We start from the raw sequence: 27,998 nt of genomic DNA on the forward strand, positions 1-27,998 counted from the left end.
AGGTAAATTACCCAATCGTTGATTTATTCGTGGCCCGATTGGAACTTGGAATTTCTTTAATAATTTTATCGAATTTATGTTTTGTTTGTCCATTGCTCGAATACAATTTTCCACCATCTCTGGTTGCGCACAGACACGGAGCCCCCTTCGGATTCGTTACTCGAACCGATGCAACCGGTGGCAGAAGAATATGGACAAAAGAGACTGGTTTCTAGGACGCAGTCGTGGAGTCCAAGCGAAATTTACGCTCCGTTTGTTTAAACGTTTACATCGAAGATCGGTGAATGGGAGTGTCTCGCGAACGATTCATAGACAATACTATTCATTATGATTCACACTAATCCTCGCTCGTTTAATTGACGCCAGCACAGACCACGTCGACCGTGGATTAATTGCTGCTTGTTGATCTTTCCTTTCTTTCTCGCGAAGACCATCTGTTTCAATGAGAAAAATAAGGTGAACTTTGAACAACTTCAGCGAAGAAACAAAATAAAGTTTAAATAAAGAAAGCAACAATAGAATTAAACTCGTTTCCGAGTTAATCGTAGGCTGAAGAAGAGTTGAACATTTTTCATTGCAACAAATGATTATTGTTTCAAAGTAATCACCCGAGGAAATGCTAAATATCGATAGTTTCTACGTTATCTCCTCGCTAACTACTTGCTCGATGACTAATATCAGGTTCTATTTCTATAGACTATGAAACCGACTTGACACAATAAATAGAGCCATCGTTAATTAAACTGCTTTCAACATAGCCTGAACTATTTGCGGTTTTCCGTTAACAATATCACTCATTCATCTCATTATTCTCCATCGACCTGACACCTCGATGTGTACAATATCGATTACTAATCTGTTCGCCGATAAATATTTTCAGAGTCCTGTCCCATTACTTTTTACGCGCGATCGAGTTTACCGACCTCTGGGTTTGCCCGCTTCCTCTATCGTCGAACGTCATCGATTCTTATCGGACCCATCTAGCGTCGAATTCGTTTTCGAGACACTTAATCGCCAGCTGTGCAAAGTAGATCACCTTTCCAGAAACAGCGTTGCGCAACCCTAGGATCCTCGAGGCGAACGATTACTCGCTTCCGCGCGCAAAAATTGGACCCGGTCGGGATCCACCTCCAATTATTTCGTGCCCGATTGGAACTGCGATCCGTGGGATTATGTAATCCCGTTTCGTCGCGCGGGGGAATCGAAATCTTTGCGGAATCGAGGTTTGAAGAGAGCCTCGTGGATTAATCGAACGCGAGGAGAACAAAATCCGGTTGGCCGAGAGGCTGCGCGTTTGTTAATTTAATTTAACACGCGACAAAGACGAGGAAAGAAGCAACATGCGTCGATTTTTCCTAAACCCGATTGATCCACGGAGGTGTCGCTTTACGATATTAATAATCGAACGACTCGATTGTCGATGGCATTGACGAGATTGGTCGTCTGGTGGACAAACCAGTCCGTCGTTTAACAGATTTACCGACAGCTTGCTCCGAGAGCTATAATGATCCGATGCTTGGGAACGAAAGTGTGCAAACTGGAAACGACCCATTGAGTGTCTGAGCGTTGACTGAAACGGTAGTCGATTCTCCTTGGAAGAAAAAGAAACTCTGCAGGTTTAGATCCTTCCCCTTTCTTCGACCCTTTGGCCCAGTCACTTGGGTGCTCTCCGCGTCGGCCCAGTGAGGGATCCTTTGTGGCACTTGCGTGTGTCACGGTGGAACTGGATTTGCACGGTGAGCATAAGCTATCGCCAGCGAATGCGCGGCTTGTTTACTCGCTAGATGCTGTGGGAAACGCATACTCGCGACGAGAACGTTCGACCCTGAGGTTAGGTAGCTGCGAAATAAATTTCCAAACGAATTTGAGCACGCGACTGTCATCTTGGCCTCGTCAGACCCACTCCCACTCCCGAGTGATTCGCCATCTAATAATAATTATCGAGCGCTGTCGGCGAAAAACGCCTCGAAGGTCGAGTGGTGGTACTCATTCTGAGCTCATTCTGAGGGACCATCACGGGCACCGGACATCTCCTGTCCGTATAAAGGCGTTGATCGGCCAGCAGACACGCGTTTCCGGTTCCTGCGTCTGACGAGCGATACTCCTCAGGCTGCCTCGGCGACTCGCGTCGCTTCGCAGCGCAGCCGATTATTACGTGGAAGCGCGAATTGCGTTTAATTATGCATGGAGAGAAGCAGCGCGATTAACCGGCGCGATAAGGTGGCGCGGGAGGCGATCATCGGCGAAAAGGGAGGCGATTCTTTGTGTTAGGTTCGCGGTTAGAGGTAGACCTGGAACGGCTGGTGACCGTTAAATCGATTTTCAGAACAGGTTTGAATCCCGGGGCGAGCTTGTCCACCCCGTATCGACTCTAGGATCTCTCGGAGACGTAATTTTTGCGACATCCAGTGACGCAACTAACCGGGGGTCCCCAACTATCGGATTGTCGGAGACGCTCGATCAGTCTTGTTATCGCCACGCCGGAATGCGGTTAATCGCCGCGTTTCCGCCGTTGCACCTGCCTTAGCGGACACTCGTTCCGTTTGAAAACAAAAAGGCGAGAGGTCAGGCAAAAATTGATATCGAAAGCTGAGAAAATTGCCGGGTACCACGGTATCTCGAGAGCATAGACTAATACAGATACTTGTCGCGGGAGATTTGTTCGATAACTGTCGCGTGGTTATCCCCACTCTTCGAGCTTTCTTACCGTACATCTAACAACTTGAAAAGTTCTCTATTCCTCTTCTTTATGCTTAATCGACACTCGTCGAATCTCCGCAGCGTCTCGACTCCTCGACTTCTCGCGTCTCGAGGAGACGTTTGCTCGCGGGAAAAGCCGCAGAATCAGGTGTCAACCAGGAAATCGTCGGACGGTTTCACCTAGTCGGTGCGTGATGCGCGCGTACAATGAGAGTCGCGGCGAAAGGGGGTGAAACTATCAGGCGGAGGCGGAGGGGATCCCAGCCAGCAAGGACAGTGACACGCCGGAGGCTGTCGGGGGGAGGGAAAGTGGCGCGCGGAGGTACGAGGGAGGGATGATAAAAGTAGTTAGGAGACAGGCGAGCAGAGATTTCACAGACGGAGGGGAAAAAATGCTAGAGAAATGGAAAGTGAGGGAGGGACGTGAAAGGGGTACGAATTGGGGGCCAAAGAGTAAGGAGAAGGAGACACAAATGGGGAGAAAGGAGACTGGGCGGACGGGGCAGGGACGTCGGCGTCGATCGGAGGCGCAGGCGTCGGCTACCCCCTTTCCAACAGAGGCGACATGCGCTTTGGCGAACGGTCTAGCCGTCCTCCTCGTTCATCCTTCGACGTTCCACCCTCTGTTAGTCGCGCAACGTTTCGTTCACACCTACCAAAATTACTGTTATAGGCGTACCGTGACGTCTGCGTACACTGCCCCAACGGCCGCGTACGTGCACGTTGGAGATTCGCGTTACGGCTTATCCTCCCAATCCTCTGATAAGAGTTTGTCGATACTCGGGGATATCGTCCTACGGATTATTCAATCGGGATCGTCCTTTCTCTGCGGCGCGGCGATAGTCCTGGACCATTAAGTGTCCACCCGAAACGGTTGCCCTAGTAGATGGTTTCTCCAAGTTTGTGTATCGGTCATCCTCCCATGCAGTGGCTCTCAAACGCTCCTCGTCGTTTCCTCGATCCCCATGCTGGTAGCACCAAGTTCATTGCATGGACCTCGAAAATTAAGTTGCTCGTTGCGAAGCAGATGGCTCAACAGGAAGAAGATGCCGCAGCCACCTGCGGTAAAAATAGAATCCTCTCAACCGCAGCGAATGTCGCTGCGAATGCCTTCGTCCAGGTCTTGGTATGTCTGCTCGTACAATCGTCTGATTAGACGCCGTCGCGTTGCGTGCAGACAGCATACTTTTGAAATTGAACTTTCACGCCAAGTGATCTCTGGGATGTGGCAGGCCGAGGGATCTATGGAACCTGGCAGACCTCCGGAGGCTCCGCGAGAGCTGCTAGCAGGGCTCGTTGTCATTCCACGGACGCATTAGCGAGGCGTGAACAGATCCTGACAGCGGCGCATTGATTTAATAGCCGATCCCCACACTAGGATCGCCGTCGTCGTTGACGCCGTTGTCTCCGTCGGCCACGTTCTCCTCGCGAAACGGACGTAGGTATACGTACAACGCCACACGTCCGTTCGCGCGAAGAGGAACGACGTCGACGATACTCGGCACGCGTGTGCAGAGGAAACAATTGAACGCCATCCTTCCTTCGCTTCTTGCGCTCCGCAGGCCTTCTCCCTCCTGCCACCACCGCCCCCTCCTCACTCCCTGTACCCCCGTGCCCCGTCTCTTCCTCTGCGGGCAGCCAGCGAAGCTTAATAAGCACAGCTACCTACATTCCATTTCCGGTGCGCTGACGTCACTTGACAATCCGGCTACGGAGAGCTCGTCGAGCCACGTACAGAGAGCCTCGTCCATCGTTTAGGTATACCCACACCTAGCGCGGCCGCGATTTCCTCTCGCGGCCTCCGATCGACGCCCAACGTCGCCCCGATATCGAGGACGCCGCGGTCTTCTGACCACGTTCCAACCGTTTTTCCACCGTGTGACCCCCGTCGCTGCACGCTGGAGCCCCCCAACACGCTCGGGGACTCGAAAGGCGACCTTGACCAGCCTCGCGATCGGGTCCTCTTGTGGCCCGATGGTTTCGAGATTTCTAGACGGGCTAGAGCAGGGTATGATAGACTTTCTCTTGGACTGGCGGAGGAATCTATCCAACTTTTGGGAGTCGAGGTTGGGAGCCAAGTTACCGGACATATGTAATCGTACGGGATGGACGAATGCTTTGTGATCCCGCACTGCCAAGTTGCTCATCTTCGTGGAAAGTCTGCGTTTCTTTTTCTTTGATCCAAAGATCGATGGATCTATCCTTGTACCATAGGCTTTTCGTCATCTGACTGTCCTGCATCGCCCGAGATCTGGTCCAGAGTCCAGTACCCCAGCTGAAAGAAGATGCTGCTCCCTCCCCATTCTTCTTTAGTTTTCCATCGAATTTTCGATGCTCGTTCTTTTTCTCCCGTCGACTCGCGGCGATATTGCGTAGCTGGTAGAGAAAGAGACAGAGGAGGGAGAGAAGCGATCGTCCGAGCAGCGCGAGCAAGCGAGCAGGTAGGCCTTGAACAGCTCCGGACCCACGCGTACAGCTCTCTAAGAGTGTTCGCTGCTCGTATATAGAGGCATTCTCGGTTGGTGCTGCCGGGCAAAAGACAGATAAATAACTCAGGTATGGCATTGGCTAAGTAAACGAGCCTACGCGCGCATTCGTGAAACGTACACCTGTACGGATCGCGCGCGTACAGCTCGGGTCCCCGCGTGCGCGCCATCCACCAACGCGATCGCACACGTTCACAGGCACGCGCGCGCACTTACACGGATACACACGCGTACACCTCTTTGTTCCTTCTTCCTCCCTTTGGCCCGAGTCCCTCTGTTCGCGTTTCTTTCACTCGAGCGGCAAATTCTCGCGTAGGCGTGACTCGCGAGAGTGTCTCGCTGATCCTACGGACGACGCCGTTTTCATAAGCGGCCAAAGAGCGCGGGCATCGATCGAGGCCGTAGATACAATAAAGATCGAGCGTGGCTCGTTTAGGCTAGCCCCACGCCGAGCGCAGGGATTTTGTAAACGATGTGAAACAATTGCGCGTCGCACATTCGCGCGTGACTCACGCGACGTATGTAATAGAAACCGCGAGGAAGATTACGCGCGATGTTCGGTTTTCTGTGTTCGATGAACTTGGTGTATTTTCATCAGGAAGCCTTTCTTTTCGTGCCATCGAACCAAAAGGTCCTTTACCGTTTTACGATCGGAAACCTCGTTATCAAGATACGAACAGTCCAAGTTTTTGCGTGTGTGGGAGTACGGATCAGCTGACCGCGGTACAAAATGGCGCGCATCGGGACCAACGTCTCTAATCGGTCGTATCTGAGCGACGGGGCCTCCGAATGCAAAACAGTGAATGATTTTTCGATTTATTTTTCTCAGAAAAGTTTATCCTCGAGTCCTACATATAAAAAAAAAAAGCTTTAAAAAAATCTTGCAAAGCTTTCCTTCGGCGACGATCGTTAGATCGTGTCACTCGATCCTTGTGGGGAATGACGATCTCTGGCCTAGCCTAAAGACTTGACGGATCCCCGCGGCGAAGAAGGGCCGCGGCGTCGAATAGCTGGGATTCCGCTTTCTACGCGCCAATCGGAGCTCGTTCTCCAATTTCGGAGACACGGAGAACGCTCGCGTCCAGTTTGGTCGGATTTAACGATCGGTCTCGTTGACACGGTATCTGGATTCCACGGCCGAAGGACGAGGAGCGTAAATTACAGCGACTGGCTCGCGCTGCTCTCCGCCGGTCGCGGAATCAGACCGGAAAGCGGCTCGCAGGTCTCTGAAAATTTTCCTCTCTCGTCGTAACGATAATCAGCGATCAAGGGAACGCTATTTAGTTCTGTTTCGATATTTATCATCGTCGCAGTTGGATCGAAACGGACCAAAGGTAAACGAAATCGCTCGTTCCGACACTGATGGCTTCTCTTTGGGATGGCGCGAAGAGGTCGAGGTTCTCTCCGCGATTTCTGGAGAGAAAATGTGGTCGTAGCGAGGCAACCATCCGCCATCATCGGCATCCTCCAAGATTCGCGTTCGACGTGTGACGTCGCGTCGGCGTCGGCGTCGGGCGCGCGAGATACGAGCGAACTGACGGACGACCGACTGGCCGCACGCCTCCTTACTCACTTATGAAGTTAATTGAGGGCAAACGTCCACCACCGATCCTACTGACTAACCCGAAAACATCACCGACCCGATAACCTCTCGTGATCGCGCCGCAGCGAATTGCGTCGAAAAAAAATTGTTCCCAGCCAGAATCGCCGACCTCGATTACGCAACTTGCCTTTATCTCGCACCATCGACGGATAGACGTTGATCGTGGTCGAAGATCGAGCGATCTGTCTGCTCCAGATGCGATCGGTGCGCGTGCGACCGCGCCTCCGCCGCGTTCCTCTCGACGACGTCGTCGTCGACCTTCGCCGAGCAGCTCATTCCTCGGTCGGAAAAACGCTTTTACCGCGAGCTATTGCGTTCTAGTAGCCTTCGACAGCCAGGGTGGACTCCAAGACCTGTTTTTCCATTTTTACTGCACGCTTTTCCTTAAGCCGCGCCGCTCTTGGAACACGTTTCAAATTCTAAATTAATGCTACGTCGAGAGTGGAATGGGCAGAGGGTTGAAATTTTATATGGCGAGGGTGTTCATCCGAACGCAAGGATTAAAATAGAATTCCATAGTACAAACGATTAAATTCGTACCTATAAGTATTTCGTAAAACAAGTTAATCGAATGATCGTGCAACGTTGGATAACGACGATTGCGATCTCCAATTTTGACGATGATAAATCTACGCGGAAATCGATGTAATCGTTTGAATACCAGGAACATTATCAGTAGTCCTTTTTTACCTGTGTTTGCTCGCAACCTGATAATTTATCGCGTCGATCGCTACGTGTTTTACGAGCAGCGAGGCTTCCGGTTGCCCCGATGTCGCGTTATTGACGCGCCGATCGCGACACGAAGATCGTTCTGTCGCGGAAAATCTGCGTTGGGTGATTTTCTTATCGCCTCGACAAAAACAAGAGTGTTCCACTAGACAGCTACTCCTTTATATTAATTGTCGGATAATTAATTATTCCGACCTAACGTAATCAAGATAACCGAGGGTAATCGTGGGTATGCATTCAACGATCGTTCGTGTAATTTACTCTATCGGATGGTTTTACTAACCTTTACGTACTTTTGAAAGTTGTTTGCCTTTTATTGATTACGTTTCCTTCGCGAGTTGTGGCAATGGCAGACGAGAGTAGCAGGTCGAAAGGGCGGGAATTTCCAAAGGGAGGAAATACGCTCGCTTCGGTTGGTTTCTGATCCTGTTCGCCAAGCTGTCAGATCGCCAGAGCGAACTCAACGACCGCGACCGGATGAATTATACTAATGGCGTGACAAGTTACAAATATTGAATCTAATTATGGTAATGCGCCGGTAATCTATTTGCATTGCTGAATAATGAAGACACAGGTGGCACGGAAAGATCCCACCCAGGTTCCCCGTGCGAGTGACCCAGAGACAGAGAAAGCAACGCGGAGGCTCGCGTGGAGCGCCAATGAGAGAGAAAGAGAGACAGAGAGACGAATGACCGACTTCCAGCAGAAAGAGACGGCACGCATCTCTACCTAACGTCCGATCCCTCCGGCCACCATTCAACCAGGAACCAAAACTCGGTTTCCATCGGGAATGGGCAGAATTCCCATCTGAATAATAATATCGCGTAATCGATAAAAGATAAACAGTGTTCGTTGTACGTCAAGGAAGAATTACAATTCAAATTATAGAATGGAATTATGATTCACTCTAAAATCGTTAGTCGCCTCGATATTTTTAAACCAAATACTCGTAACTCCTCTTAAAATCAATCAACTACCACAAACATACTTTTATTCATGAAGATGATCAAAAACAAGCAATTACCGACATCATGTCTCAAACTAATCATAGGTTGCGTTAAATGAATGCAAACTAACCTGTGTAATTGTTCGATTGAACAGACATCGCTGATAAATCAGTGTAACGTATTTTTATTTATCGTCTATTAGCGTAATAGAATTTTGTCCCATTCGTGGAAGCCCGGAACTCGACGAGGACAATTGGAGCACCGTCACGATACTTTGCATAACTGGATATTTAAATCTAGCGGTCGAACGTTCATCCTAGAGATCCTTCGAGTGTACACTAACGCTCAAAAGTCTTAGGACACCTGCTCTTTTTAACGCGACTTTAGCGTTTCGAGTAATTTGTGAATGTTTACCTACTTTCGTTATCTAATGTATGCAATCCATTACTAGTTGCTGACTTAAATGGGATTGCCTTGGATATTTTCTTAAATTATAATATTTCCAACAAACAAATTAAAAATATTTTTACCGATTACCCATTTGCATGTGTTAGAGGTCAAGTTTAATAACCTCCCTCTAATCGGCATTGGTTACGTCCTGGAGGGGATGATCTAGTTTCACTTTGCTATCTATCGTGCACCTTTCAAGGTTGCAAATTTTTTATTCATAATAGGGGTCACCTCTTCAAACAATAGTTTTCCACTTTTTAAAAAAAATAATGGTCGCATGTTTTCAGACTCACGTGACGTACACTAATCGTGCCAAGCGACTTTTGAGCGAAAGTGTAGATGTCCGCATACGAAAATAAGTCGAAACGCTCAGGCACGCAAAATGTCTTATTCATTAATTCCTGCGGCGCCGTTATTATTCGAGCGTTTATTATTCATTCGGTTATATCACTGGTTACCACGCGCCGCGCTTCCTCCGTCGGAGCATGTAATTCTGGAATCGAGAATTTCACTCGAGCCACCAGTTTCATTCAACCGTTCCTCTCCGAGAACACAGACATCGCGGCTCCGATTTCTTTGCTACAAACGAAAAATCTATTCCTCTTCCTCTTTCTCTGTAGATATCTGTTAACCAAAATTTTGAAATATTAGGCGGACTGGAAAGTAATGTCATTTCTGCGACTCTCGATACTTGTTTATCGTCCAATAGGCTCATTCATTTTCATCGATCTAGCATTGAAAATTTGCACAGTAGATGGCAAAAGGCTGTTGATAACGAGGGCGAAAATTTTCTGTTTGTTTAATAGAAATGTTACCATAACGAAAAGTGACTACTGGCCCAGTGTCGTGCGTCGCGGCGGTAGCATTGCGTGCGTGCACACCCGCGGCGCAAGACGTCCCGCTTTTTTGCGCTCGTCTCGCTCACCCCCTGTCCGTCGACGACAAGAATGCGGACGTTTGATTCAATTATGTGTCACACGGATTGGCGTCGGCTCGAATTCGTGCCGTCACGCTTTCAGCCGACGGAACGCGAGCGAAATGCCTCCTCGGCGAAGTGACTTTTTCCCGCGGCTCCTTTGGCCCTTTTCCGCTCACGTGACGAGCTCGTGCTCGCCTATCCCCTGCCCCTCCGCGAATTATCCCGTGCGTGCCGTTTTATCCTCGCACGCGACCCCCGAGACCGATAAACCGTCGGATTACGGCGGCGTTTTGCTCGAAAACTTTTTCGCGAATCTCGCCTGGGCCCTTTCCGTCCGGTCTAATCGAAAATCCGTTGCAAAGTTTTCGCCCCAAGTTTTGGCCGACCCGCAGGACCGTGATAAAGATTCCCGGGATGCCGCGCTTCGACGAAAATGTTCGACGATGCGAAACTTCGATCCTTGGTCCATTTCTGCGGAGGAGACTCGTGGATATTTCGAAACGAATAGTGTGGTAAAACGGTTTATTTCGTCGAGGAAGAGCGCAGTAGTATTTCTGTTTAAAAAAGTTATCGAGTTGGCTGCCATGCTTTTCCGCGAATGGTAACAAATTCGAGGTTCCATCGCGACAGGACGTGGGCGTCGTATTTTCAGGCCGAAGGATGGACGAGCGTCCGCCGATCGTAATTGGATTGGCGAGTATATTTATCGGCGGCGTTGGTGCGCGCCGGTAACATTTGTACGCTATCGAATCTGCAGCGTATTTGCGCCCCCGAGTAATTTTATTGACCTTTCAGACCGCGCCGACACCCGCTACTACGGGATTCCGGCTTCGTAAATTCGCAGCTGCACCGGATCGACCGACTCGCTAACGAATTTATAATTCCGCTCGAAAGTTTATCGCCGATTCCTTCGATAACCGGTCTGTGGATGGACCATACGCGCGGATGTTTATATTATTATGTAGATGTACTACATAATAATACAATTTATAGTTCCCGAACAATTCGACAGTTTGACAATTCCACCTGCGACCGTTCCTTCTAAGTATGGAAACTCCAGTCGCCACTCGACAGGGACGACAGGGTGTTCCTGCACTTCCGCAACATTATGTATATACTCCCTTACGCGCCAAATTTCTGACGTCCACATATTACCCATGCCGATATACATAAACATATCCTGGTCGTTAATTGTTTCGGGGTACCCTGTTATTCGGACGCATGAAAGGCGCGTCATTGTAGGGCGAGGGGGAGGGGGGACGCGTGTCTGGTCCCGGGGCGATGGAACGCGTGTCTCGTGCCGGTGGCGCATTCCGCATGCCCGCGGGAGGCCGATAAAACGTATGCAGATTAAAACATTTTATTTGAATGATAATATAACACTTGTTGATGCGAGCGCGTTGGCCTAGGTTAGCATAATAAACATTATGTAGATCCGCACAGCCGCGGCGAGCTATCCGTTCCGGCTACGTCCCGTCGTTACACAAACGCCGTTAACTCGCCTATGACTACCTCTCGCGAGCGCCTGTATTCGTTCCCTGTGTTCCTACGTCGCGTACAAACGTCCTCCCCTCCTCTATCTTCCCCTACCTCCCCGCCAGCGCCCTTCCAGTGGCCCGTTCTTCTCGTATGCACCCCTCCACGCGCTCTCGCCCGCCCCGTGCCCCATCCACGCGAGACGTTCATTCATTAAAACCCGGCAGACCGCGTGCATTCTCAATTTTATCGACGGTCACGATCGAATCGCGGCGAGTCGAACGCCGTGCTCTTTTCGGGGCACCCGATTCGCGAAGATCGACCGCGATCGATTGGAATGCGATGTCCCCGGTTGGCAGCTTCCGCCACCGACCACCCCGAAGCCGATTCGCTTAAACCCGATTCTCGTATACGCGGAGGACTTCCTTTAAACGACTTTACGTTAACCATAAGGGTCGCGTTAACACGAAAGTGTATTCTGCGATGATTCGTCTCCGTCTTGGCTAGGATGGAGTCGAGGATCGTACGCGTCGAACGATCGATTCCAGTGCGTCTAATCGCTTCGACGCGGCGATTGAATTCCGCGGAGTTAAGTAGTCTGTAGGTGTCGGGCGGAAAATGTCAAGGAGAAGGCGAGGCGGAAGGCGCAGCGTCGATTTTCGTCTCGGGACAAAATTCCTGATCGAACGGTCGCGCGAAAGGACTCGCGATGGAATCGAATTTGCGATGCAGCTACGTCTCGCGTATCGCCGTTACGGGCCGCCTAATCGACTCCTGGATGGTCCATAAAATCGAGCCACTTAATATACGCTCACCGATCGCGGCGTGAGTCACGCTCATCCGCGGCGCGTTTCTAATCTCGAACGAGCGACGATTCAATTAGCCGTTCGCTCTTTCCTGGCCTCTGAAGTAGGACTGGAGCATCTCGTCGAATATTTCGCCGAATATAATTTGAATATATTATTCGAATGCCTGGTTGCTCTGGATTTAATGGGCAGGATTCTCAGAATCCATTCTGCGCGAGAAAAGAAAGGGAAAAGTCCTTTACCATTTTGGAATCGGAAGATTCGTTAGCTCGATACGAGCAATTGAAGTTCGTTAATGCGACTCTCGGTGCGCGCCATTTTGTAGCTCGATCAGCTGATCGCGTGTAAGACCTTCACACGTCTGTATCTCGATAACGAAGCCTCGGATTGCAAAATGGGAAAGGACTTCTTTACTCGTTTTGACTCGAACATTATTCGAGGCTACTCTAAAGTTTCATTCAAATTTATTTGTTGTTTAATGCGCGAGAGATCTAAACTTTCAGCGTCTAGCCGCGAGTCTTTCAGCGAGATCGTCGATAAAAATCGAATGGAGCCTCGTTCGCTGGCGGTCCCGCGTTTACGACGTTCGTCCGACGCGTCGAGAGCGTTTTATAACCGGCCTGTTGCTCCTGGCTAGGATAGCAGACGCGAGAGAAACGGCCCCAGAAATAAAAAAGAAACGCTTTTAAACTCTCGAGCCCCATCGTCCACGTTCTCCGATTCACGCGGAAGGTAATTCTATCGCGCGAGTCCAGTCCTCTTCAGCGAGGGTCAAGGGACAATCGAGAGCGTAACGTTCGTGCTAACGGGGAATAGGAAACCTCTTGCTTTCGTTCGATAACAATTGTTTATGGGAGTCACTCTTGAACGCTTCGAATTCTTTGAAATCGTACAATATATTTAGATGAATCGGAAACATAAAATTTTATTTACGTACTTAACATAAGAACCGTTCGGATCGATTGCTGTTACATCCCTTGTGACAGTCTCGATAAGAATACGGGTGGTTTAAGTCGTCCTTTCGTTGATTTCGAATTTGTTGAAAATGGGTGGTAGTTCTCTGCTAGATCAATAAATAAATAATAAATAAAATATCACTGGTCGAAGGTGCGCTCTTCGTGGTTGAAAATGCGACTGGTCGTAAAGCGTCTAGTTTATATGAACGCGAAACAGCTCGAATGAACGCGGCATGAACTTCAGCGAACAGACTCGACACCAAGTGGCCGCGATAATGGGACCTATGACACGCACATGCGCGCGCGCGCGCGGTCGCCTAAGTTAAGTGGCCAGCACTCGCTGAAAATAATGTTCAATTCCGACGTAACTGCACCTATGACCCTGACTCCTCTCGGTTTACCTTGAGCGTTCGCTCGGAAACCCCAAGGCATAATGCTCCAGCGAGTGGGTGGCGCGGTGAACGTTCTCCAAAACTCGCTACCGAATGGTTCTCTCCATCTTGACATCTGAAAGAACGTTCCTTCCTCCGAACGTGGATTCCTTTCAACTTTTCTTCTATTCGTGGTAGTATCATTTCCGATAGCATCTTCATTGATACTATTTACGTACCGTTTGACACTTCGAAATGTCTTCTCTTCAAGGCTTGGATTCGCATTCTACGTAAATGTCGTTGCAGTCCTGATCGGTGACTTTCTATGTGGGGAAGGTGAATCCGCCGGTAGATTATTATCAAGCGTGATTTCGCGTGGGTATCAACCTATGCTCGCGCGGGAGAGGAAGGAGAAAAGTTCTGCTTTCCTTCTATTGTTCCATGATTCCTGCACATCAGCTGACTGTTGGCGATAAAGGTGACTCATCGACTGACGAGGAACACCATTGTTTGTCTACCAGAAGTGTTCCACTTATCGGCTATCCATCCATCGGTCTATCTTCATTCACCTTACAGTCCAGATCGGGCACCTGGTCGAAGAGCAATAAGACGTTTTGGTCCAACTATCTATCCAGACTATCCACCGCGCAAGTAACGTGCTATTACGCTCGACGCATGCCAACACGCGTAGCACTGAACACAATGAAGCGTCGTAGGCTGGAGGTTTGCATCGATTCCCGTTCGCGTAGCGGAAACATCCATGCAAGCGTCTGTAAAAGTACCATTCTTTGGTGTCGACGCCCAACACGCGTCCCTGTTCTCGCGCAACGTTTCTATCTGCCACAGTGCTTCTCAATCTTACGTCAAGCTGGAATAGGGTTCCTCTCGACTCGGTTCTTAGGCCCCTTCGTTGAAGAGTGCGAGCAACTCGCAATCGGTAGAATGACAAGGGTATTTCCCGCAGTTCCTCGTGTTACCGGTGCCTTTTGCTCTTCGATACGCGGTCGGTTTCCACCGATTCCAAAATGCCTAATGGACGGATCGTTCGCAGCGGGATTTCTGTCCTGTTCCAGTGGGCTGATCGATAGGAGTCGTCACTGGTGTGGGTAACATAGAGGCGAGTAACGCGCAATTCGCGCTAGACGGGACCGCAGCGTCCGTGACCCTCGAAGGGCAGGCAGGTGCCCTTCGGGGCAAGTTCGATCCGCGAGGGGGCGGACGGGCGTTCGGCACTTTCAGGCCGCGTCGCGCCGCAATCGGATGTAAATGCCATGCAAATTTCGGATGCGGGAGAGGAAGAGATAGAGAGGTGGATCGCTGCCCTATCCGGCTACCGAACGTAACGGGTGGCGAAATAAACTAGATGTGAGGGAGACCGCCCTGTATCGGACCAGGGGAATTAAGGTGCGGGCTTTCAGGCGCCACAGAGTTTTGTATGGTCGCGCGCCAACGATTGAAGGTTTCCGATTTTCATTTGGAAGCTATCTTCGGGGCGCGAGTGAGTGGAATTAAAATTTATAGACAAGTACTGACCGATTGGTAGTGGAACATTTGTTTTCTTGGACAGGTTAATTCAAACAATTTTTGTTAATGGTTGCTGTCAGCTGACGCGATTGCCTCGTTAAGGTATACGTTTTTCACCCGTTATACGGCTCGTTACGCGCAGCTCCATCGACGGACGAACGCGTTTCTGTGGCGCAACGACGCGTTCGAAACAATTTTCCGGAAGATTAGTGTCACCTAAAGATACGATTACCGTGTTCTCCGGACGTGTGCGCGAACATAATTTCGCAGAAGAGAGGGAACGGACGTTTACGGTACGCGTTGCGTCCCGATTCTTTGCGAACAGCATTTAGAATTGCAACTTATCGCCACTCTATGTTTACATTTACTCGTAATAAAATTAGGGAGCTTTACAGTTGTACAGAAACGTAATATGCAGGAAATTTATAAGTTTGAGACTAGTTTCCTCGTAGCACGTTTAGAAATGTAAATAGATTCAGCAAAGGAGTCAACACAGTTACAAAGGTTATTGGCACTGTTGAATATTCTGGTTATAGAGTCGTTTTTACCATATTCAGTTTCGCGAGGGGGTATTGAAAAAAGTCGCATTTTCCTTAGTTGTCAAACAGGTGTGCTGCGCAGCGCGAAGTGTTCGCACGGGTGTGCAATTTATTTGCGCGCCGATGTACTCGAATGAAAAAAGTAAGACTGTTTGTTTCTTTATTTTATAAGTGGTCCCAGTCGTGTACACGTGTCTTTTCTTTCATTAATCCGTAACTTTTTACGTTACGCTTCTTCACCCGTCTGTTGGGGCCCACTGGCCCTTCTTATAGCTCGGGTACCTCGCGATTGCTAAGCCCGTACTGTAGCTACAATCAAACGTATCTACAGCCCCTGAGGTGAAACCGAACAAATTCAAATAACTCTACAGTCACCGCGTCTCTGGGATCCACCGGAAATCAATTTCAATGGCCAACGCCTCTCGTGTCTCCTTTCGGCTCCCATTTCTACCGGCTCGATACGAATTCTCCGAAGACCCCACCCGTAGCAGTCTTCGACGCGTACTCGTTTCCAGGTATTCGGTCTTCTTCCACGTACTCGTGTTTACTATTCGCGTCCAACGCGTCGCGTTGTTTTGAAGCGTGCCAAGGCAGACGGGCAGGGCCTCGTAAAAAGTCCTTCCTGAAACCCAATTCCGGCCACGGGGCAGCGGGCTGGTCAGTAGCGGTCGTCGAAGGGCGAAAGCGCCGCGAGGAACGCGGGAAAAGAACGAGCAAGGGGGAAGGGAGAGGAATGGAAAACGACGCGCAGAAACAGAAGACGTGGATCTGGGCGTCAGGAGGAGGGAGGTTGTTTGCGGGGTTGGTAAGGGCGACGAAAGAGGGGATGGAGAAAAAACGTGAGGAATTAGCGGTCGGACGCGTGCAATGCGGACGGGTCCGCATTGTTGTCCGGTCGTATTAGCAGCGGTAACGGTAGGTGAGAACAGTGGAAAAGAGAGGGAAACAGGGCCACGGGATCCCCGAAATCGAGCAAGCCCGAGCCATCTCCACCCCTGGTTTTTCCGCTTTTGTTCGCCAAGCGCACAGGGGATGAACCGAGGACTCACATTTTTTTCGGCACGCTTCGTCATTTCTCGGTTTACGTACAGCACGGCAAATAATGGCGCGCGATAAAAAGTGTAGGAAAAAATGACAATTTTCCGTCGACATTCCTCGGCGTTGGCGAAGGTCGACGCTGACACATAGCACCGACACGTTGGAGCTCGCGATCTTCGGATCGATCGCGTTCTTGGTTCCGTCGAACGTTCATTTTTTTCTGTCTTGTTTCGTCAAACTTTATCGCGTCATGTGTTTTTTTCCGCGCGATGCGTTCGTCAGACGCTCGCCTTGAACTTTAGCATCGTTGGCGCGCATCACGACGGAATTAAAAAAAGTATTTCTACCCAGTGAGGTAATTGCACAATATAACTGCTTTTTTTGCGGAATTATAATTATTTTATTGTAGCGTGAAATTCTTGAAAAACCTGTTCTTTGATCGATGCCTCTAATAATTTGAATAACGACTGTAAATAGTCATTGGCGTTTACGAGATGTATTTATTAGCGACGCTCAAACCGTCCGGTTTTTGGCGTCAGGGGAATGGTCGCGTTGAACGCGTCCGTTGCTACCTCCCAGTTCCAAATGCCGAATCCGTCGACGTTCGATGATGGAGCGAAGTCTCGTGTCTTTTGTGCAAAGGCCGACTGCATTGTGCGTCGATGCACGCTCAGTTTTTGTCCACGGGCGTGTTTGGGTACTCGCGACGAGCCACGTTCCACGGTCCTGCGTACTCGTTCCGCTTGCGACGGGGATCGCTTACGGGGGTTCGCGCCAAACTGCAGCTGTTCGTCATCGGGCGAGTCGAACGTCTGACAGTATTTACAGGATCGGGGGAACGCGCGAAGGGTCAGTTTACGCGCTGTCTGGGTCAAGACCGCCGAATGTCAAAGGGATACATCGACGACAAGAAGAGGAATTTTTGGAGAATTTCTGGGGAATTTTTCGTGGGAGAATTACGAACGTTAACAATTTTTAATTTTATTCCAAGAACGTGGAGTGCACTTTCCCTGCTTTGACAGGTTTTAATGTTCAGTTTTTAAAAGAGAATTCGAGCGTTTTTCCGTGTTTGCGTAGCGTGTTTCTCTTCTAACGACTCGAGCTTGTTTTACGATCAGCTAGATGACATCTCCGACGCAAGAACACAGGTTCCGTCGACGAGACTTAAAAACAACATGTTGATTTATATTTGGGGTCTTGCACTGGGAATAAAGACCCGGCGAACGACACTGTTGCGTCGAATCGAAAGACCGGTGGCGCGACGCGTGTCCAATGACGCGCTCCATTCTCGGTTTTATGGAACGCGCATAAATTGCTAGGAAACGAGCCGTGCGGAGGAGCGCATCCGTGGGCACGATTTCAATCTCGGGGTCCTTTCATAAAAGAACTCGCGCGCCCGTAAGCGCGCAATAATTCTCCCTATTCTACACGGTGTTCATTAATTACCGGGGGCCAGGCACCCCGCGAGAGAGAAAAGAGAAAGAAGGAATTATGGATCCGCCTTTATCCGCGCATCGGGCTGGCCTGGCGCTCCGAAGCGAAGGATATGCCCCATTCGCGATATTTTTTTTCGCGGTGCCACGCGATAAGCCTTCCCTTGCCACTCGTGATTATTTATTATTTGCGTAATTCCCTCGGGTAAATTGCGTCGCCTAACGAGAAACGGAGCATACCGTGGGTGTGTGGGGGTAGAATTCAATCGTGGAGGGCGAGGATTCAAGGATCTCGGGTCAATTTTCGCGCCAGTCGGCGAAATCTTGTTGCTCCGTATTCGAAACGGCTAAATGCAATGGCGAAGTGCAGCTTGGCGAGTAATTGGGCCGTTAATAGTTATAGGGCCACCCTGTAGATCGTTCTTCGATCATCCGAAATAACGACGTTCCAGGCCTCGTTCGTGGACGAGGTAACGCGGCAAATGCGTTTACCTGGCAGCCGTGTAATCCTGTAAGCGCCCCTTATTACGCTCCGCGTGGCCCATTGTCGCTCGATCTTAACTTCTACGGATTATAAACTGTTTCTCCCGCGGCATTAGCTTTTTTGTTCCGCGCTTTTCCATCCTCCGAGCTTCCGTCGGCTTCTCTCGCGCGCGTTCGGCCCCCTGCTGCGCAGACCTCGATCTCGTTTCGCAGATCACACAGAACCGTCGACGAACAAAGATCACGGTCCTTCGTTTCTGCGCTGAAAACACGACCTGGCGACGTCTTCGACCGGTTCCTGACACATGCAGCATGCACGTGATGAACCACTCGAAACGCCTCAAGGGGTCACGCCATTTTCGCTGGCAGCTTCGCAACGAAGGGAGAGGCTTGTTGAATTTTTAATGACAATCTCTGCGATTTGAAATTCGTCGGGAGTAAAAGAATCGGGGCTGGACAGAGCGCAGGGTGAAATTACTCGCGAGGAAGCTCGAGAACGCGAAGGTTACGCGGGGTATCAATTCCGATCGATCAATGGGGGCTTCCCTGTGCGATTAGTAGGCGAACACCGTTTAGCAGTTAAATGCGATGTTTCGGAACGTAATAGCGGCAATTATCGTGTTAGTAGCTATATTCCGAAGGCATCCGTCGACTCGTACCTTTCGCCGTGTAATTACATCTCATTAAGATCTCGGGAATGCAATCCGGACCTGTTCGCGGACGAAACTGGAAAACCAACGCGCACACCGAACGTCCCAATGGGTGCAGTGTACTTCTTCTATGGCCCGAGTACGTCTTTTCTCTCACACCACAAGGATGATTACAGCACCGAAGAACAACGAAATCAATTTGTGTATATCTGTTAAATATTGCATTTCCACGGTTCTATGTCCGTTTTCGTTGGTACGTACAGTATCGATCACGAAAGGCAGGGCAGTTTGGTTTTCATCGCGCAAGTTTCGAAAAGGATCGTGCCTCGCAAGCATGCTCGGAGGATTACGTATCCCGTGGAGCTCACCTTCGGCATTCTAACCCAGGTTTTCTGCTCGTCCTTGGTCGATCTTCCGTGGGCTGGTCGTCTCGTCATCGGCACGAATGGCTAGGCCCCGTGCGTGAAAGTTCACGTGTCGACTATGAACGCGTCGTAAGGACTCCTCGGCGTGAAACGAGCTCGGGCCCTCGGCCACGTCCGCTCCCTTTGAACCTTCCTGAGACGTTTCGGGACCTGCAGCGGTTCTCACATTTCTCCGAGGTCGATTCAAACTATCGAATCGAGTTAAAAGTCCCGAGAGGACTCTGTGCATTTTCTTTGGCGTCAAGTATATCCTAATTCAAGGCGCAGGACATATAGGTGCGAAAACTAGGAAGCGAGCAACGCTTGTATGACACGGTATGCATAGAAACGAGTATCTCGGTGTATGCGAGTAAGAAATTCTCGATAGATTAGACAGGTACATTACACAGCTGTCGATTCGCAAGCTGGATACCGTCGCCGTAAACTCGGAGAAATTATTAAGACGTCATGATAAACGTCGCGGAGCGAGGCGTCGAGAGACCGGGGCCCCTGGGCCCTCTGCTTGGCTCTATTAACGGCCGGCGATAACGCTCAGCCGAGCTTCGAACGAGATTGTCGCTATAAAGTCGCGCGCGTAACAGCCTGTCCGCGAGCGGGATCGGCCGAGTTTTACAGCACGCTGTCGCGCTCGCGGTTATCGTAAAACCGAGCGTATACGATTTCCGCGCCATTTACGCCGAAAGAACAATCCACGGTGTTAGGTTTCCACGTAACTAAAGTCCGGCAAATGAAAGAATCGACTTGGAAGACCTCCAACCAGTTGCCCTGTCGAGGGAAGCTTCGTCGCCATGAGAGTAGTCGTTCTACGAGTAACGACGCGTTTCCTGACGCATCCTAACGCAGTTCCTGAATTCGTCTCATCCAGCGGTCAGCTGGTCGCTCCAAAGTGCTTTCCAGGCTGGAATCTAATGGTGATCGACGACGAAATCGATCTTCGAAAGGTCAGGGTTCGTCGCGAAACGCCGGTGGCAGCTTTTGTAGTCGCGTCGACAGCCATCGGCGCCAACCAGCTTCAGGATCGAGCGAGAGGGCGTCCTTAGGTGGTTCTCGCGGTGATTCGTCATAGGCGCGACCCAACGACGGCGACGTTCCATCCTAATCGCGTCATCGACGTCCACGACGCTCGACTTTTTTTTTTCTAGAGATAGAGGATCTCGCGATGTTGTTACCGCATACCGCTCGATACTCGCCGATGGAGGCCTTCGACTGGATGCACGCTGCTTCTCGCAGCGCGCAGGTGCTGCTACGGTATCTCGGCCGATCGTCCGTGCATCTGTCGGCCTCCTCCGTGGCATCGATCCTCATGGAAAATGGAGCACGCGAATATCTTTTGGTAATAGGAGAAGCGATAAACAGCGAATCGCTGTACATTTATTCCATTATACTCGAGTCTCGCGCTGGTCCTCCGTTTAGCTGTATATCTCGAAGAGGATAGCATCGGATCGAGCAAAAAGGTCCGTGGGAATTTGTAGATCAAACCGAGGGTGACTTTCTCGATGTAGATGTAACTTTACGACTCCGTCCAAACTTTCTGCGTTTCCGCGAGAAAAACTGCTGGCAGATGGTTTTTGCAGCCAAGTTGTCACCGCTAACGGGGGTTTTGCACATGTTTCGCTATCGAACGCATAACTGATCTCTCGGGCTGTTTGAAAGGGTCAGGGGGAGCAGGAGCACGCAACGGAAGAAGTCAAAGCCAGTGCGATGGCTTCGGCGCGAGAGAAAAGCAGGAGGGCAGGTAGACGATAGTAGGCAGCACAGGACGTGAGCAGCGGGTGCTCCGGATCCGACTGGACCGGTTTTGCCCGGATTCCCTAGGAGTTCTAGCCTTCGGGACTCGCAACAGTGCCCGCCAGGATTCTCCTCACCGGCTGCTGGTCACAGGTAGGCATTGCAACGCGGACGACTGGACCAACTCTTTGGCCAGTTCGACTGTTCGTTCGCGGCCTTTTTCTCCCTCTCGCTGCCCTCGTATCTTCCTTTCCGTCTTCTTTCTCTTCGTTTCCCTCGACGGCTGTTACCCCAGCGGGGAGGAAGTTTCGCGCCGTATTGGCGGACCCGTTCCCTGGTGCTACCCACTACGTTTCAACGTATCATTTATCATCGGACGAGAACGTGCCTCGTTGCAACGAGCATGCTGCTTCGTCTCTCTCTCTCTATTTTGCTCGTCCGGGCCACTCGGCTGGCTGGGCTCTCTGATGACTTGATACTACGCGCGGACCAGCTTCGCGCGACACCGATACGACCGCGCACTATCTGATCCGTTCCTGGAGAAACCGAGAGAACCACCTCTTCCTTTTCTTGCCGCGGCGCGACCGAGCCACGGGATACAAGAGGCTACGAGGATTCTGCGCGATGCGAGATATTGCCGCTTGGTTGCCTACCACCGCTGCTGCCGGGCCTTTAATTATAGGAATACCTACGCAATTTGTCTTGTTATCGATGCGAGATTTCAGTCTCGCGGAGTCGCTTCTCGAACAGCGCAGGTCCTCCCTGCCCGACGCTCCTGGGGCTTGTAGTCCTACGTCGATTCGGTTGTGCGTACAGCTTAGGTGTACATTCTTTTCACAAAATTCACAAACTGTCACTGCACTGACACATCATCGCAAGTAAACACGGCACTGACACATTACAAGTAAACTAAATTAGTGTAAAGTGTACGGAAGTGTAAAACCGATAAGGGTCTCGAACGACCTAAGAAATGAAACTCCGCCAGACGTCATCCTAGGGTTGAGAAACGTATTTTGTCTTCAAAGTATCTCCACGTGTTCATCGTCATTCTGTAATAGAACATTGCCAATAAGATTGCAACAATAGCTAAAGAAATGCGTCGAGAAGCTATGCAGACCACCTGAACATCCGAAGAACGTGGCGACAATGGTGTCGAACAAGCGAAGACTCCTTAAAGACAAAATGCCTTTGTTGATACCATGTATTGTTTTATGACTTCTGTTCGTCTGCCAGAGTTTCTTCTGTATAACCGTTAGATTTTTTTAAGCATCCCCGCGTAGACGTGGAGGTTTTTCCAGTGAGAAAGCAATCTGCTCCGAGTCAACCTTGCATAAATTTCCGGGGCGCGTAAGGTTCTTATCGATTTTCTTTCTTCACCCTCCAACGTCTTTTCTTTGCCTTCTTCTATGTCTGCAGAATCTATACAGTATTCGGTAGAAGTCAGGAAAGAACTGGAATCGTGAAGGGCTTTCGATCTTTATGTTTTTAAAATCTCGCGACGGAAAGGCTAGCACCCAGGTCTCCAGGCCTTCCGTTATACGTTGCGCAGGTTCGTTCCCTGCAGATCGCGAGACAGACGTCATTCATACGTTCTAGTTTCGAGTGCGCTATTATATTTCCCTCTGCGGAAGAGGATCTCGCGCGTCGCTGAACGGCTGGACAATTCCCGCGGTTGACCCTCGGCTTGGTCCTGTCCTCAGCCTCTTTCAGGCCGCATCGGAATCCAGTTTTCGAATCGGGTTCATCCTCCTGAAACGGTCCAGGATGACCGTTGCCAGCGCGAGGAAGCCGCTCGACACCAGGCATCCCAACCGTCAAGCTCGGTTTTGTCTCCTCCGGCAGCTTGTGCTCGGAAAGGTGTCCACGCGAAAGGAAGGGTTGTCCTGTGAGCTGCGCGAGGGAAGGGTGAGATCTCCTCGAGGTCTCATTGTCCCGGCGTCCACAGTGATGAATTCGGTCATTAATTAGCCCTACTAACCGACGACTCCTCGTTCATTTTTTAAGTCTCCCCGAACGGGCGCCCGAGATGCTCGTTCACCCAGCTCCTCGAGAGGAGGAGTGACAGATAGAGACGCACTGCCTATTGAAATTAGACAAACGCTTGGATTTTTGAGATTTCAGTCAGGACTAGTTTTATGAAAACCGATTTAAACATTTAATTTCAACGGATATATACTTCATTAACTCTTAGCAGCCTGATTTACCAAATTAAATTTGAAGAATATCAATGTACTTATTATTTGAACAATTTTTGACTCCAGAAACTAAGACCGGAGGAAAAATGAATTTGTTGAATCCACCTTGCCAGGGATCGAGTGATCTATCCTCGTTTAGGAATGAGTTCAGTTAGTCGTAAACAATCGTTTCGAGTGATTTCCATGTTGAGCGCAAGATTGATATAGGTCTGAAGGCTTCCGGAGATAAAGTGTCTTTTCCTAAAGCGATGGGAAGATACCCATTGTTAGCGAGTAAATGGATATATCTGTTAGCTGAAAAGAAAGAACGCCTTTCCTGGAGGGAAGGAGACGGGGTTCGAATTTTTTATCTCGCCAGCGATTCGGCGGGTTCCGTTATTTACGGTGGCGGTTCCTCCTAGCCAGCGATTTAAATTAATATTCCCCCGTGTCTCTTCGCCGTGGAGACTAATAGCTTTGGAGTCGCGTCGTCGAAGAAAAGAGAGTCCAAGTTCAAACGCTACGAAGTATCTTATTCTCCGTTCTTAAACGGCCGATTTCAGAGGTAGCTACCGAAACAATAATTTTCCTTCAGATTTTGTTTCTTTAAATACATGTAACAATAAGTCTCGATAAAAGCACGAGATCCACCAGGAATGACGCCACGAATTAATCGATGGGAACGTTTTCCAGGTCCGAATAAACGATCGAAGCGTTCAAAGATCCCTCGATCGATCGGAGATGCTAATTGGCATGACACCGGTCGTTGAACGGGAAGATCAATTTCTTCGGCTCGTGACTGTGCTCTGATCGCCGCGATGAAGTTTCGAGCGGCGATCTCGCGCGGTGCTCGATGCAGATTAATGCGATCCGGCGTTCATTATCGAGTCGTACCGCTTAGCGTCGGTAATGTCAATAATTTCGATTCGCGGGTATTATCTGGCGACGCGAAACGTAACGTATAATCGATCGGATTACGTTAATTGCATCATCGGAGCCGGATCGGCGGGCAGCCGGCGCACGGTTCAAGTAGTTCTCCGGCGGAACGGATCCACGGCAATGGGATTCCAGCGACGTGGAATATTTTTCCATAAATCTGCGCGTTACCTGTTACCGTTTCCAGACGCCGCTGTCGGCGGCTTCTGCTCGATCGGAATCATTAGTCCAAGTCGGGAGCCGTCATTAGCGTGCCGCAATTAAACGGTTATCGAGACGTGTATCTCGAAAAGGAGAAAAAATAAAAAGCCGCGATCCTTTCCCCGGTTGCGAATAAATTAGACGAAAAAAGCACGTCGAAATGTGCAACATTGCTGCTAATCGCGTGAACCGACACGAGCCTCATTTGCGTACGTCCACGTGACGTAGGTTCGACGGAGCCGATCCACGCTCCACACGGATGCTCTTCGATGAACCCGAGGTCAATTTCTGACGCGTTGCGGCACGTCCAGTCATTAGACGAAGGCTTAGCGGGCCCCTTAACGCTCCGTCGAGTAGGCTTTGCTTTATCTTTCGAGGGGGAAAGTAGGCGATCGGCTGGGGAACTTGCTTACTCGTGGTGTTTTCAAGGTGTAGAAGACACCTATGACAATCTCAGACGGTAGCCGAGGAGCATCTTAGACCGAACGATAAGTGGCGAAACCTGTAAACCCACCGAATGCTTCTCGTTTGGTCTCGACGTCACTCTGCCGATGATTTCGACCAATCTCAGTCACGCGTAATGATATCGATCAGAGCTCGACTTCCCTAAAATTGCCTGCAGGCCCGATTTCTCACCTAAGACGTAATTAGAGCTCTCTGGGATGTGGGTTGGTTGCAATGGGCAAACCGACAGGTTTGGAAGCCGAGGATGAGCGATCAGCAGAATTGGCATTGTTTCATTGAGAAATTATTTAAAGAAGAATAATATAATTTCGGATTGGTTATTTAACCTCTCTGTCCTTGGACTTCGATATTAATGCAGATTTTCGGTTTTCGTGAATCAAGAGGTAATTTCCGATTCGCAAATAACGTAACGTGAAATTGAAATTACATATTCATTCGTTGTTTATTATTTATTATTCAAATAAGAAGCTACCCAACTCTGTCGATCATAATAGCGATACCTGATCAATCATGACGAATGACTGATGAATAATCGGTAACCACGATTAATAATTAATGAAAAGTCATGTAGGATTAGCTCTGAAAGACTAGAAACTACTGATTTATGATTGCAAATTAAGAATATAATTTACAATTAGTAATCAACCTGACACTTATGATATATTATTAATACCAAGTAATCGAGAAGCGATTGTTGCTCAACACCGGTCGCGTGTTCATTCTCGCGACCCATTGATCCCGGTTATCGCAAAATCTAAGCCTCTGCTTCGTGAAATTACAGTTTCTCTGACCTTGGATCGCCGATCGACCCACGGATCCTTCTGGACCCAACAGCAGCATGCTTCACGAGCGGTCCACCTAAACGTCGTCTTCGGCGTTCGATTCTCGAGGCGTTCTCGAATGATTCAGGGAATTGCGCGCGATCCAAACACTTGGACAGTCATAATCGTCGCTGGATTCGAGGTAAGAATTCGCTCGCTGAGACGATTCCTGGAAATCATGAAATCAGAGAAATTACAAGAACGGGAGAAACGATTTTGCTGCGTTGCAGTGCAACGAGTTAAGGGGTAGTCGCTTACAAGGGTTACGAGCGTCGAAACGGGTGGCTCGAGGGTACTCGAAGCCACGGAAGGGGGCTGAAATATAGGATATCAACTCGGGGCAAGGAAGAGCAATCGGTGGTCGCGAGCTCGTGGATCGACTCGTCGCGATTCGTTAATTATAAACGTCGAAGCGGGCCTAGAGTCCGTGTAGCCATCGGTGATAGGGTGAACACGGGGTTGGGAAAGGGGAGGACGGCGGGCAGAGGCGGAGGAGCAAAAAAGACGGTCGATCGTTAGCAAGGTACAAATTTCGCCATTTGCCGCAATAAACCTTCGAACCCGCTTGTAACTTCTTCTTATGGGAGGCATGAGTAATCGCCTTGTTAGCCCTTATGGCCTATAGCGCTCATACGCTCGCTCCCTTGTCCATAGGAGGGACAACAACAACAACAACGGCAACAACCGCCGACATGCACGCACCGTGATCGCGAAAAAAACGAGCAAGAAACGAAGAAGAGTGGGAGGCGAGTGGGGTGGGGTGGATGAGGAAAACGATAGGGGTACGAAACGCGAAACACACGCGATATATATACCCCATCGACACCGGGGTCTGTGTAACGAGCGAACCAAAGGACCCGCCGATCCCCAGGTAGAACAGAAATCGAGAAGGAGCGAACCGGTGACCGAGGGTACACAAGACGAAAGAGAGAGGAGGAGGGAACGTCCGAGGCATTTGCGTTGTAACCGAGAAAGGAACAAAAAACGAACGCGTCGAGACCGAGGTGAACCCGTGGAGGCGACGCGGGTGGAAACCGGAGGGGGATCCCCTTTTGTATTTTCGCGTTTCTTTCCTCTCCGCCGCGCGGAAATTTAATTACCTCGCGCCCAGGCTGCCTGGCCGTCCCTACCACTTAATTAGTAGCCTATAAATTAGAATATCGCGGGGAGGGTACGCTGTGCGGAGCTGGATCGCGGAGATCCGTGAATGGGATGATTTCTGGTCTCGTGCTACTTGGTTCGGACTTGCTACCTTTCTGCTTACTATGGTCCGAGCAATCGGGAGATAGGGTGTAGGTCAAAGGGTTAGGTCTGGACTGGGTCTACTATGTCACCTATAGGATGGTAACCTAGCCTAAACTAGCACGAAGGTACAACGTTGCTATTCCCAATCCACAATTCGATCTTTGGGGTTCCACGGATTGCTTCGGCCAGAATACCGTCATCCCCGTGGAGGTCGAGGTATTCCCTTTTCCTAGGGGACCGATTCTCGCGGGACCTCCAGCACGGAGCACGGGAATACGACACACGCATACTCACACACCCATACGCACACTCGTGGCACCAAGTCGCGTGGCCCCATATCTTAAGAAGAAGCCAGGGGGGGTCCAGCGAAGGACAGCGAATGGGGACTAACACTGTTTTATCGTGTAGCCAATTAATAACGTTTCCCTGGGACCCCTGCCCCCCTTCCTGGCTCCACCTTCGCCGCGAAGAAGAGATCTCGCCTCGGAGATATCCGAGGACTCTCCTGGACCCTCGGAAGGCCCTGGCAAACCCGTACCTGTTCGATCCTGCACCCTGCTCGATATCGCGACGATGGGACCACCCTCGACATGGAACCCTCTGATCCACTTTACGCGATACACATTTTTTACACGCGAATTAGAATTAGGTTTATTCTGTGATCTATCGACATTTTTGGGTGGGTTGGTTCGGAGGTGCTCCCAAATACGATTCCTGGCGCTGTGTAAAAATCAAACGTTTTAACATGATTTTGCTTATGTTGTTGCAGCTTACAGATTTCTCTTGTATCGTCCTGCTGCAAACGATCGTTCCAGGGTCCCGTCGCAGCCAGGCATCGTGTCAATGTGGAAATTGCATACATTACATAGAAGTACGGTATAAGTTGTGTTAAA

General features: G+C 49.9%; 1 protein-coding gene across 1 annotated transcript in view; it reads left to right on the forward strand.

Annotated features, from left to right (window-relative positions):
- The first annotated feature begins 3,586 nt into the window (after positions 1 to 3,586).
- Positions 3,587 to 27,998, forward strand: part of LOC128877126 (uncharacterized) — a 36,352-nt gene continuing 11,940 nt past the window's right edge. The window contains exons 1-4 of the mRNA XM_054124155.1: positions 3,587 to 3,826; positions 21,275 to 21,416; positions 25,821 to 26,002; positions 27,875 to 27,976. Of these exons, the coding sequence (XP_053980130.1) occupies positions 3,587 to 3,826; positions 21,275 to 21,416; positions 25,821 to 26,002; positions 27,875 to 27,976 (666 nt within the window). The remainder of the gene's footprint in view (positions 3,827 to 21,274; positions 21,417 to 25,820; positions 26,003 to 27,874; positions 27,977 to 27,998) is intronic.

Source organism: Hylaeus volcanicus, chromosome 5 (genome assembly GCF_026283585.1).
Source record: "Hylaeus volcanicus isolate JK05 chromosome 5, UHH_iyHylVolc1.0_haploid, whole genome shotgun sequence".
Lineage (NCBI taxonomy): Eukaryota > Metazoa > Arthropoda > Insecta > Hymenoptera > Colletidae > Hylaeus > Hylaeus volcanicus.